Below are 12,341 nucleotides of genomic sequence, written 5' to 3' on the forward strand. Positions count from 1 at the left end.
CTGATCGAATTTGCCACTATAAGAGTCAGAGACTTAACGTGGCCATTCCACCAAGTTAAAGCCCTGTCAGAAAAGGTACAAGTAGCAAACTTGACCTTGTTGCCCTCCGGGCAGGCGCAGATTTCAAAGACCGCTTCTGTCTTTTCAATCCACTGCCTTAAGATCATAACCCCACCAGTTCCATTGAAGTTTCGGGGTTTGGCATTCGTAAAATCCTTGTAGGTGCATTCCCGGGGATGCCCATGGCTCTCGCCATGATTGGAAGGAGGTGCACCTGTTCCCGATCCACTAGGGACAGGAGTATGGATGTGTGACATGGCAGCCGCTACGGCCGCCGTGACAGCCGCTTGGAACATAGCAGTGTCGAACTGAGGAGGTGGTAGAGGTGGTGGTGGAGGTGGTGGTATTGGTGTTTCGTTATTATTGTTTCGCCTTGTACTTCTACGAGGCGGCATTTTTCAACTATAAGTTGAAAAGATAAAGGCAATGATAAGAATTCAATAGTATAGAAAAATAACGTGTCTCATGAACTAAATCGCCATAGTTCAACAACAGATGATATCAATTGGATAATAATTCCCATTAGATTAGGTACCTGTCAATATTACTGGAATTACAGACGTAACAAGTTCGGGAAAAATGGCCAACAGAAGGTGGCCTTACATCAACCAAGATGGGAAAAATTTTGACAGGACTACGACCTAATCAAGACCTAACAGGTCTAAGATGTACCAAGATAGGGAATTAGACCAGAGTTTTACATAACTAGGTTATATCCAAAAGAGAAGTCGATGAGATTTTATCGGCGAAGAGAACTACTGGAGTGAGTTCTCGATTCCGACAGAAGGCGTTCTATGTCCCTCATACGCCCGTCAGATCTTACTTGCTGAGCTCGAAGTTCCCTGACTTCAGCTTGGGTTCCAGCAAGTTCTCTTTGCAGAGCTGCATTGCGGACCATAGTCCTTTCATGAGCAGACTCTAGTTGGCGAACGCGGACTGTGTTAACGCCAGAGTTGGCGTCAATCTCCATGACTCGGTCGATGGCGGCTCGACCTTGTTCGGTGTTTCGGGAAATCCTACGAATCATGATGGGTAGGACCCTGGCAGCGGAACCTCCCTCAGTGAGGTTGTAGAAGCTTCTGTCTCCATTGTAGGGGATGGGTTGACTCTGTTCCTGACTCCATCTATTCAAGTTTGTGGCCCACAGGGGTGTGGGTCCTTGAAATGCTGGACGAGGGTTCAGGTTTGGGTTTTGAACAGCTTGGGGTAGGTTGTTGACTTCAGGCTCCGAGTCAGAACTATCAGAAAAGCCTTCAGCATGGTGATCATCCAAAGGGATTGGGTGATCATTTTCTGGCTCTGCTTCGAGCCATCCAGCATTGCCGTGGTTAGGGTAGTACGGGTCGCCGTGGGGATGGAATCCGGCCATAATATCTACGCGAGAAAAGAGGTATAAGAAATATTTAATAGACGAACTAACTAAGATAATTATAAGATGATCTTTATCAGTTACTCCAATACTTGTTTAGTGCATACTAGTTATATGTATTCAGGACAGGATAGACCTTCGAATAAGTGACCCTAACCCTAAGCCCCCAACCAAACGAGGACAGGACATAAAGCAAAGATTCACAGATTCTAAGTCTATGACATCCTAGATACATATAATTTTAGTGTATCCACTAAACAACTATTGGCATACTAATAAGGACCTTTAATTCTCATATAAGTAATGATTATAACACCAAATACCCCTATGGTATTTCATTGTGGTTGTGTTGGTAAGTTTTAGACTTGTTGCCACATCACAACCATTCTTGGGCATATGCTAATCACTCCTCGGACCAACATAGTTGATCAGGCTATGCCACCCCCAGGACTGACCATACATCCCCGAGCTTACTTGTGATATTCAACAATCGTAATACTTTTGTTCTTGTCGTTGTGACACTGATTTTAGTATGAATGCAGGCAAGTATACTTAGTTAAATATTTTATTATTTAAAAGTATATACTCTTGGTCAGAGTATTTTAATCCCATTGTATTTATAGTTAGTATATCTTTTATGGGTTGATATACTCAATTCACTATAAACAAAGCTCTGATACCAATCTGTCACACCCCAAAACCGGAACGGCGGAAACGTTCGGGGGTGGAGGACGTCATGTACAGTATCATAATAGTGTAAAGTAGTAAACAAGCAACAACATCATCCATTGCATTTAAAAGTAAACTTTTAATACATGAGTGTTCTTTCATAGTAATAAAACACCAAAATATGTAATCAAAATAAAAGACGATTCTTGTATGTGCCCCGTCTTCTCAAAACCTGGTCATCATACATGTCTACTGGTGACCTGAGAATACAAGTTATTTTGAAAGTGTAGATCAGCATAAAGTTGGTGAATTCATAAGTATTTTAGTGTCATTGATTTGGAAAGCTGTTATGAAAGGCATGCAATTGTTGATGAAACATTTGATATAAGTGTGAAAACCTTAGAAAATCCCATATTTCCTACTAGTATAAAAGGTAGTGTTCTACCAAGACCATGATGTTTTGAAGTTTGCATTTCTGTGTAAATGAATGTTTTTCCCATTGTGTGACTATTATTATAAATATATAGTCTACCTCATCGTTTATGTGAATGTGTCACAGAATAAAAGTAAAAGGGAAATTATATAAGTATTATCCTTTGGTACTAGGATAATCACGACATGGAAGATGCCGAATAGTATTAACCGTAGACATCCGTCGATGTGCATTTTCCCTCTGTAGCTAACAGCTGGGTGTAGAATGGTTAGTCCCGTACATATATAATAGTATCTACACATATAATATGTAAATATATCTCATCATATAGTATCTATGTAAAAGTATCCATGTAATAGTATCTCTTCATATTGATGTATTAGTATCTCTTCATATTGATGTATTAGTATCTCTTCATATTGATGTATTAGTATAGACTCATGAATGAACTGACTCTAGTGTAATTCCTTGTAATAGGAATAATGTTTTGTATCCCCTAAACTATACCTATAATAGTTTACTGGAATGTAAGTTGAGTGTCCAAGTAGGTTTATACACCCTTGCTACCCAAGAGTGTTGGAACTGAAAGAAGAATGAAATCCCTCATATCAATATATATATACATGAAACATAAGTGTATAGATATGGTTTTAACAATAAGTTGATAGAGGTTTTGTAAAACACTTAAGAGTTTTGAACAATAATAATAATGACTTGATGTCATTTTATAAAACCTTTTAAAAGTAATTCATTTGATAACTAAGTATAACAGGACTGAAAACCATTGTGTTTATCACATTTTGAAGTATGTGAAATCAGTTGGTTGAAAAACACAGTTATAAATCACATGTGATTGATTCTATAACATGTTGTTTTCTACTTGTATCCCCCCCCCATTAAAGCATTTAAAATCATTTAAAAGATTGATTATGGGGTATGAACTCACCTGTAGTGGGTGGTTTGGATGATCGGATGATGTAGGATGCTAAGTGTCAAGTGAAGACTTGTACACACACAATGATCCTAGTTAACATATAATAAAACATATATGCATCCAATTAGTCTTTAAACAACTAATTAACAAAGTTAAGATCTCTCAGGACATGTAAAACACCTTATTTAGGTGTTATAAGTCATAAGGATTGCATCTAAGTGTTGTAGGACCTTGCTATTGAGTTTGGGGTTCAAGGGTAAACGCCTTTGGAGTTTACGGTTTTGTGACCATAACTCCTTGAGTTTACGGTCGTAAACCCATGATTTTACGGCCGTAAGACCATTTGTTGTTTTGAAGCTCTACAAGTCCTTAGAAGCATTTCCACTTGAAGTATAAGCCTATGGAAGTGATTAGGGCACCATTTCACTCCTAAATGGAGTTTACGGTTCTTGGACCATTTCCCTTTGGGTTTACGGCCATAAACCCAAATGATTTGTGGTCTTTTGATGTTTTCAAGTCCTAAACACAATAAGGAAGGGATCTAGGCTAGTTTCCAAGGCTTAGAAGGGACTAGAGCACACTTTGGCACCCTTTTTAGGGTTTACGGTCCAAGAACACCTTGGACCGTAAACACCTTGATCTTGGGTTTCCTTGGTGTTTTCTTGATGTAAAGAAGTGTAACAAGCCTTATTATACTCTAGGATAGAAGTACTTACAAGATAGAGGCTTGAAAAGGTGCTAAAAGTCCAAGAACACTAGTGTGTGTTCTTGGTGAAACTTGAAGATCTAACATTTTGGAATGATTTTACGGATGGAAGTGTGTTAGATCACTAGATTATGTAATATATCAAATTAATAGGGCTAGAAACACTTACAAGTTAAAGATCTAGAAGGAAAACTCGGATGCTACTTGAGAGGATTTGAGTTTTGTTCTTGAAAAGTGAAAAAGTGAAATAAATGGCTAAGTGCCATATATATACCCTTGGGGTTTACGGCCGTAAACACCAAGTTTAGGCCGTAAACTCCAAACTTTTGAAGTTTCAGGACTTTATTGTTGCACAATAAACCCTAATGCATCCTCTCTCTTGTTATCTCCTGAAGTGTTAATCCTAAATTACTCAAACTTATTCCAAAAAGCTTGAAATTTAGAAGAAACAGTTTTGACTTCTAATGAAGTGAATGGTTGTACAGAATAGAAATTTCGGATTGTCACACATGTTATGTTTAGTTAGTTCCGGACTTCGGTCCGATGCAGTTTCCGGACTTCGGTCCGATGCAGAGGGCAAGGCCCTGGTTAGTTCCGGACTTCGGTCCGATGCAGCTTCCGGACTTCGGTCCGATGCAGTGGGCAAGGCCCAGTAGTTGCTTTATATGTTATTTTATGGTATGTGGTAGTTTGGGGGAGCTCACTAAGCTTTGTGCTTACAGTTTCAGTTTTGGTTTCAGGTACTTCCGCTAGCAAGGGGAAGAGCTCGGGATGATGGCATGGCACACACCACAGTTGCAGTTTTATCCTGGGAGTTTTATTCAGATATTTTGATATGATATTGACTTCAGTTTTGATTTGATACATTTACTATGGCATTTTGAGACATATAATGCATGGCTTTATTATATAACATTTGACGTTGTGATTTTTAGTAATGTTAAAACAAAAATTTTTGGGTTGTATTTTCGGAGCGTTACACATAGAGACTAGAAGGGAGTTGGCCCTTGAAAAAAAATGACAAGAATAGAGTGAGATGGGTTTGTAAGGGAACAATACCAAAACTTGGGCCTAATGTAGAAGTCAACGATGAAGAAGAAATATGTCCTTGGGTCTTATTAGCTAGTAAATGGAAAAAGGATGTCAACTGGACAGTTAAAACGTACAACAAAGTCCATAAATGTCTTCAAACTAGAACAATGAAAGCATGTACGTATAAATTCCTCTCTTCTAACATTGTTGAACAGGTTGAAAGTAACCCTACTATTCCAATTAGGGCTTTGCAAGAACAGCTACAACGGAGGTTTAAGGTAGATCTTTCTAGGATGAAAACATTTAGGGCAAAATCTGAGGCTCTAAACCTTATGCAAGGAGATTTCGTTACTCAGTATATTTTACTCAAAGATTACATTGTTGAGCTGCAAACTCGTAACCCATATACGACTGTTAGGGTTGATGTTGAAAGCGAAGGAAATCCACACAGTGAAACTAGGACATTCAGACGCATTTACATATGCTTAGGAGCTTTAAAGAAAGGGTTCGCAGCTGGAAAGAGGGATTTTCTTGGCTTTAATGGTGCTTTCATGAAGGGTCCATTTCCCGGACAAATTCTTTCAGCCGTGGTAAGTTTTAATTTTTGTTCTTTTACTTATTGTTATACATAAAAATAAGTAAAAATCTATGTATGATTGTTATTTATCATAAAAATGCAGGGACTGGATGGTAATAATGGCACATATCCATTGGCATATGCGGTGGTTGAAACAAAGAACATCAATTCATGGACTTGGTTTTTGAGTTGTCTTGGGGAGGATCTTGGCTTGAATACTAATTCTAATTTCAGTTTTATAACAGACAAACAAAAGGTACTAAAAGCATAGATTTTTTACTTTATTTCTTAATTGTTTACTAACAAAATCTATGTATGATTGTTAGGGTATTCTAAATGCAATTGCAACCTTGTTTCCTTGTGCTGAAAATCGTTACTGTGTTCGTCACATTCGGGATAACATGAGGAAGCAGTGGAGGGGTAAACCTTTCGAAGACCTCTTATGGACATGTGCAACTGCAACACATGTACAACAGTTTAACAAAGGCATGAAAGAGCTAAAGAAATTGAACAAGGATTGTTATGAGTGGCTTAAGAAGATACCACCTCAGCACTGGTCTAAGTCCCATTTCACTGGTATAACATTTCATTCTAGTAACATTCTTTATGTTTTCCTGGTTTATGTAGCTTTTTAGTATTGACTTTAAGTGACGTGATTGGACAGGGAGAGCACATTCTAATGTGATTCTTAATAACTTGTGTGAAACATTCAATGGAAAACTGAATGAGGGCCGTGATAAACCAATTATTACTTGCCTAGAGTTTATTAGGGAATATCTAATGAAGAAGATTGTGAATGTAGAAAAGGCCATTGGGAAATGTATTGGTCCTTTGACACCTACAGCTATGCAGACTTTGGAAAATATAAAAAAAGGCAGAAGATTATAGATCTGTTTTTTGTGGAAATGGTAAGTATCAGGTAAGTGGCCCTTGGATGGACCAGTGCGCGGTGGATGTGGTTCAACAAACATGCTCCTGCAGGAAATGGGAACTCACTGGGATGCCATGCAAACATGTTGTTGCTACTATATGGGAGATGAGAAAGAATAGTAAGGATGTCGGAATACCAAAAACTTGGGTGCATGAGGTATATTGGCTAAAAACTTGGAAACAGATGTACTCATTCAAAATTGAGCCCATTAATGGGAGAAGCATGTGGGAAAAGTCTGTGTGTCCAACAACTTTGGTTCCTCCTAAACATCGTGTCACAATAGGTAGACCAAAGAAGAAACGCAGAAAATCAGCTTATGAAATTGATGACATGGTGAAGGGTAATAGTGCATCAAGAGTCCTTCAGTCGGTCACTTGTTCAAAGTGCAACAACATTGGTCATAATGCAAGGAGTTGTAAGGGACAAAAATCTAGTGCTCCTGCTGCTCCTAGTGGTTCTGGTGGTCCTGGTGGTTCTGGTAAGGGAAAAGGAAAAGCTAGTTGAGGGAAAGGGACTTGATCCATTAGTGAAAGTATGTTTTGTTGGTTAATCAGTTCTTTTGGTTAAACTGTGTCCTTTTGGTAAAACTGTGTCCTTATGGTTAATACTTTTGGGTAAATTGTGTTTCTTTTGGTTAATCATTTTGTTGATGTATGAAACTATGTTATGGAAAGTATGGAAACTAAATTACCCTTTATTAAATCCCATTTGTGTTATTGGTTGTTTATGTCAATTGTTAGCATATGTTTGGTTGTTTTTGTCAATTGTTAGTGTTTACTTTTCCATATAAGTTCCAGAAACACTTAATCAAACACTTTTCCATATAAGTTCCAAAAACACTTAATCAAAATACATGGATCATAGAAGTCAAAATAAGTTCCAGAAACACTTAATCAAACACTTAACCAAAATATTATCAAATTCTCAAACACTTAATCAAAATACATTCCAGAAACACTTCAAAACACTTCAAATTCACATACAACAACCAACTACATGGATCATAGAAGTCAAAATAAGTTCAAAAAAGACATAAACATCCTACATAGCATACTAGTTGGATCTTCTTAAGCACTACAACTTGTAAATAATGATTCTTATGAACACCCAACTTAAAATAATGATTATCTTTAGCAGCCGATTCTCAACTTCAACTTTGTTCTTAGCCTTCAACAGCCCTGGAATTATCCTAGTACATCGTCCACATCCTTCCTCATCAACCCATCCAATAAACTTACATTTAGGTCCCTGTCAAGTTCAAATCCAACAGATTTACGATCATTGTCACACAAAAGCTTGAGTTAGAATCAAAACGACCTTTCCTTCTTTGTGCAGCCATAAAACTTTCTTCCGGGGTTGTCGTCGGTCCATGATGTCAGTATAACACTTGGTTGCCCGCAATTACATTTCACCATTGTTGATTTTTTGTCCATTAAAGAAACGAGAGATGAAATGAGAGAACAAACGTAGAGGAAGAAAAGGGGGATGCACCGATCTAGGGTTTTTGAAGGATGAATAAGTAAAATGACGGAAATAACCCTCAACGTGCAAGGCACGTGGGGGTTTTAACTCCAAAATCAAACGGAAGGTTAGATGAGGGACCAGGCGTGCACTAAACCAAACTATTAAGGATTGGCAGGGTTAAAAATTGGAGTTAAGGACTAGGCGCGTAACAAACACCAAACCATAGGGACCATTCGTGTAATTTGTCCAAATTTTAAATATAAAATTCAAAATATTTGAGAAGTTTGAATTTATAAGAAAAGTGAGAAAAATATTGAATTATAAAAATTAAAGTGTTTTTTTTTCTCTTTTAAATTTAAACAAATGATTTAGATAAACAAATAAAGAAATTAATGAAACTTTAATTTAGTAATTTTGAAATTAGAAGGAAAGCCCATTAATGAAATTGATATGCATTTATTATTAGATTTAAATAATATATGAAATTTAATAAAATAGAAAAACTATAAAATGACATGTGGAATAAAAATTAATTTAAAATAACTATAAAATTACATGTGACAAAATTAATAAGAATATGACATGTGGCAAAAACATTTTTATTTATTAGATTAGATTTATCTTTCTCACACTTAAAACATATTGATAACCCAAAATGAAAAATAGAACCAACCACATGGATGTTTGGCCCATCATACTTAACCAACAACCGCGCCTCCCAACTTTTGTACGTACACTTCTTTTCTTTCTCCATGAAAAGTTTAATTTCAATATTTCATTACATTTGATCAAAACTTTATCAATTTGTGCTATACAATAATTAATTTTTATATGACATTACCAATGGATAAAAAACCTTATATTATATTGTCATGCCATTACCAAGTGAGTTGTTGACTTGCAATTTCATCTACCATGAATACAAAACATTAAGCAATCTATTTAGGACGCTTCAAGTGAGTCTCCAGATTCCTCTATGTCTCATTCTGATAACATTTCAACATCACTAATCCATCCTCTCACGTCTTAAGGACAAAATTTATGAAATTCTAACCTAATTTCAAATCCAAAAAAGATAAAAGTTTTTATTTTTATTTTATGTAGAGATGAGAAATTTGAAGGTAAACTACACACTTTGTTCTTGTGGTTTGTTGATTTTTACAGCAGCGGTCCTTACAAAGTATTTTTAACCTTTCTCATCCCTTAAAAATATATTTTCTCACAATTTTAGTAATTTAAGCCTCGACCATTTTACCCTTTACTTTCACACTCGTTATTAATTTTCACTATTTCAAGTCTCTCTCTATCTTCATAAATATCCCCAAAATACTACAACCAATAAAAAAACACTAACATTACTTGATTTGTTGCCATGGGCATAATGGTAATTTTACACATTCATCCACTTAACCCTCTCTTACGTACTCATCGTCATCAATCATTAGAATATATCAATCGCATTGGTTGATTCCCATTCCCGATACTTTCTCACAAATAAAGGGTATTTCAGTCATTTGTCTCGATCAAAAAGTTGCAATCTCCTCTCCTCTCCTCTCATGGTGTAATTGTTTCTTTTTTTTCCTCATACAAACTTCAATAACAAATTATAATAGTATATCTAACCAAGTGAATTCTACACATATTCATAACCACATCTTCTAAAACATTTAATATATTGAAACAAAAATGTTTAAGTAATTAAACTTCAACTTCATCCGATTTCGTTGATTCTTCTTTAGATTCAAGAGCCTTTTTTGTCGATTGTCTAAGAAATCTTTTACTAGGTGACACTCGAATCGCCCTTCCCATAAATATCTACAACACAATCCAAACAAAATGATTATAATTTATAGCATTAATGTATTTTCAATAATATAATTATAATAAACAAATGAATGAAAATATGTTTTTACCTTCCCTGGAAAAGCAGAGAGAGCAGCATCAGCCTCATGTTTGGTATTAAATGCAACAAAGCCATAGCCAGCAGAGCTTCGTGGTTTTTCATGGAATATAACCTCAGCAGATACAGGGTTGCTATTTTCAGCATTGAAGAAATCCATAAGGTCTTTTGATCTTGCTTGAAATGGTAAGTTTGCAACAAATAAGTTGTGGACAGGAGCTGGCTTTGGTTGTGCAGGGGTAGAAGGGTCTTTTGACTTCTTTGGCTTTGCCCATGTCACATTTAGGGTTCTACCCATAAATTCCTAAATAAATATGTTCAAGAATTATTACAGAAAATGAAAAGGAAAATCGAAAAAGGTTCCTATCTTTATGATGAAAATGATTATTTGAGTTTCATAGCTAAGTGGAGTCGAATCAATACTTACATATGATTGAAGATTGGTGAAAGCTGCCAATGCTTCATCATGTGAACCCATTGAAACAAACACTAAACCTCGATTTCTGGTTTTGCTATACATCGAAACCTTCATGAGAATAGACAAAGTAATCAGAATCAGAATCAGAATCGTTTTCTTTTTCTAAACACTCTAACTTGCAAATGCTTATGAAACAAAAATGTTGCATTGTATTGGGCTGATGGAAGAAAGCTTGGTATATGTTGCGATTGAGAAGGCAAAAGTGTAGTTTTTAACAGATTAGGGAGAAATCCAGATGGAAATAACTGCTAATATCTAAGAAAACGAAAAGAACCCTAACAGAAATTGAAAGCAAATTGCGAACCTCAATATCAACAACGGTGCCGTACTTCTCGAACAGAGGGCGAATTTCATCTGCAGTACAAGTCCAAGGAACATTCTGAGCAAGCAATCTTGTTCTAGAGCCTTCGTCCTCTACTTCTTCTTCTTCTTCCAATTGTTGTTCAGTATCCGTTGAGGTGTCAACTTGTGGGGCTTCAACGGCGGATTGGGTTTGGAAAACAAGAAAACTAGGTCTGTGGGTTTTGAGGAAGCGATTGGGAAGTGAAGCGGAGAGAGATAAGGATTGTAGAGATGAGGGATTAGGGTTTATGGGTTGAAAGAATTGCTGGTTTTGTTGGTTAGGAAAGAGAGAGGGTGAAGGAAAGCATACAAAACGAAGCAACGCCATTGATGATGATGAGTTGGGGCTTGGGGTGTCTAATGTGGGTGGATAAGGAGTTTAATACTTTCCGCCAAAAAGCAAAAAATATCAACCCCAAAACACAAACAAAAAAAAAAATAAAACACCAATTATATTATATATCTCTGATAATTTATAACAAAATAAATTAAAAAGCAATTATATTAAAATTTAACCGTTTACAACGAACATTAACATTAATAAATTTTAGACAAAGTTATAAAAATTGGTTTATGCGTTTGTAAAACTTATATGAGTTTGGTCCAAAAATATTTGGTGGTGTAAGAATGGTTTAATTTTGAATATTTTTAGTGATTTTCGTCCTAATACACATAAACAAACAATTATACCCTTTATATTTATTTATTTTTACTTTTTTAATTAAAATTTTTGTTTTTATTAATTAAAAATAAAAAAGGGTTCACCCTCTCTCTCATATCTAAATGTCACCACCACCACTTACACCTAAAACATTTTCAACAACTTAATTTTTGCCTCCACACCGGAAAAAGTCACCACCGCCGCCACTTCCCCCACCGTTGTCGGCCACCATTCTCGTCGAAAAAACGTGCTCGATGGGATGTATCTGGTTCATCGCCGCCACCACCTCTGCCACTGATTTGGTCTTCCACAACCTCCATTCTCGCAATTACCCGTCAACATCATCGCCCACCGGAGTTCATCCAGATCGAGACACAAATCTGGATCGAGAAATTCTCCGCCTCTCTTTTCTATTTCTTATGTTGGTACAACTGTCAGATCAATGCATAAACAAAGCTAGGAGAAACGAACGTCGATAACACAGAGGAGCGACGACTGTCATTAGCCAACACTCCACCATTTCTATGAAAAACCACTACCACTCATTTGGTTCTTCATTCGAAATAAACCTACCACTAGAACCAATCTTGTTCATCCAAACGCTGATTGGCCCACCTCCGGTCCCTCCCTACTTTTCCCTTCCTCTGATTTCGATAGGTGAATTGATTTTTAGAACCATTTTTGATTTCTGGATCTTGGAAAGGGACGATCATGGACTTGGAAACATTTCCAGGTTGCCGTTCACCCCTACATTTTCCAAAGCTAGGATACACAAACCCTAGTCG

The 12,341-nt window shown here is 36.6% G+C and overlaps 2 protein-coding genes across 2 annotated transcripts; one reads left to right on the plus strand and one right to left on the minus strand.

Moving 5' to 3' along the window:
• Window positions 1–5,370: 5,370 nt before the first annotated feature.
• Window positions 5,371–6,668, plus strand: LOC145122412 (uncharacterized). The gene is made up of 4 exons (XM_079058017.1): window positions 5,371–5,793; window positions 5,884–6,036; window positions 6,107–6,356; window positions 6,445–6,668. Exons 1-4 carry the CDS (start codon window positions 5,371–5,373, stop codon window positions 6,666–6,668), a joined length of 1,050 nt encoding a protein of 349 aa, XP_078914143.1.
• Window positions 6,669–9,772: 3,104 nt separating this feature from the next.
• Window positions 9,773–11,272, minus strand: LOC145118648 (RNA-binding (RRM/RBD/RNP motifs) family protein). The gene is made up of 4 exons (XM_079054343.1): window positions 10,858–11,272; window positions 10,503–10,601; window positions 10,089–10,379; window positions 9,773–9,990 (listed from the first exon to the last, which is right to left on the minus strand). Exons 1-4 carry the CDS (start codon window positions 11,221–11,223, stop codon window positions 9,874–9,876), a joined length of 873 nt encoding a protein of 290 aa, XP_078910469.1. The 5' UTR covers window positions 11,224–11,272; the 3' UTR covers window positions 9,773–9,873.
• Between the last annotated feature and the right edge of the window lie 1,069 nt (window positions 11,273–12,341).

This window comes from Lactuca virosa, chromosome 6 (genome assembly GCF_052849685.1).
Source record: "Lactuca virosa cultivar CGN04683 chromosome 6, Lactuca_virosa_CGN04683_v6, whole genome shotgun sequence".
Classification (NCBI taxonomy): domain Eukaryota; kingdom Viridiplantae; phylum Streptophyta; class Magnoliopsida; order Asterales; family Asteraceae; genus Lactuca; species Lactuca virosa.

Excerpts from the sequence above, each read along its gene's own strand:
- LOC145122412 (XM_079058017.1), top strand. The coding sequence starts at position 5,371 with ATGAAAGCATGTACGTATAAATTCCTCTCTTCTAACATTGTTGAACAG. Across the intron at positions 5,794-5,883 it reads GACAAATTCTTTCAGCCGTG|GGACTGGATGGTAATAATGG; the intron begins GTAAGTTTTAAT and ends ATAAAAATGCAG. Across the intron at positions 6,357-6,444 it reads GTCTAAGTCCCATTTCACTG|GGAGAGCACATTCTAATGTG; the intron begins GTATAACATTTC and ends GTGATTGGACAG.
- LOC145118648 (XM_079054343.1), bottom strand. The coding sequence starts at position 11,223 with ATGGCGTTGCTTCGTTTTGTATGCTTTCCTTCACCCTCTCTCTTTCCT. Across the intron at positions 10,380-10,502 it reads TCACCAATCTTCAATCATAT|GAATTTATGGGTAGAACCCT; the intron begins GTAAGTATTGAT and ends ATATTTATTTAG. Across the intron at positions 9,991-10,088 it reads TCTCTGCTTTTCCAGGGAAG|ATATTTATGGGAAGGGCGAT; the intron begins GTAAAAACATAT and ends ATTGTGTTGTAG.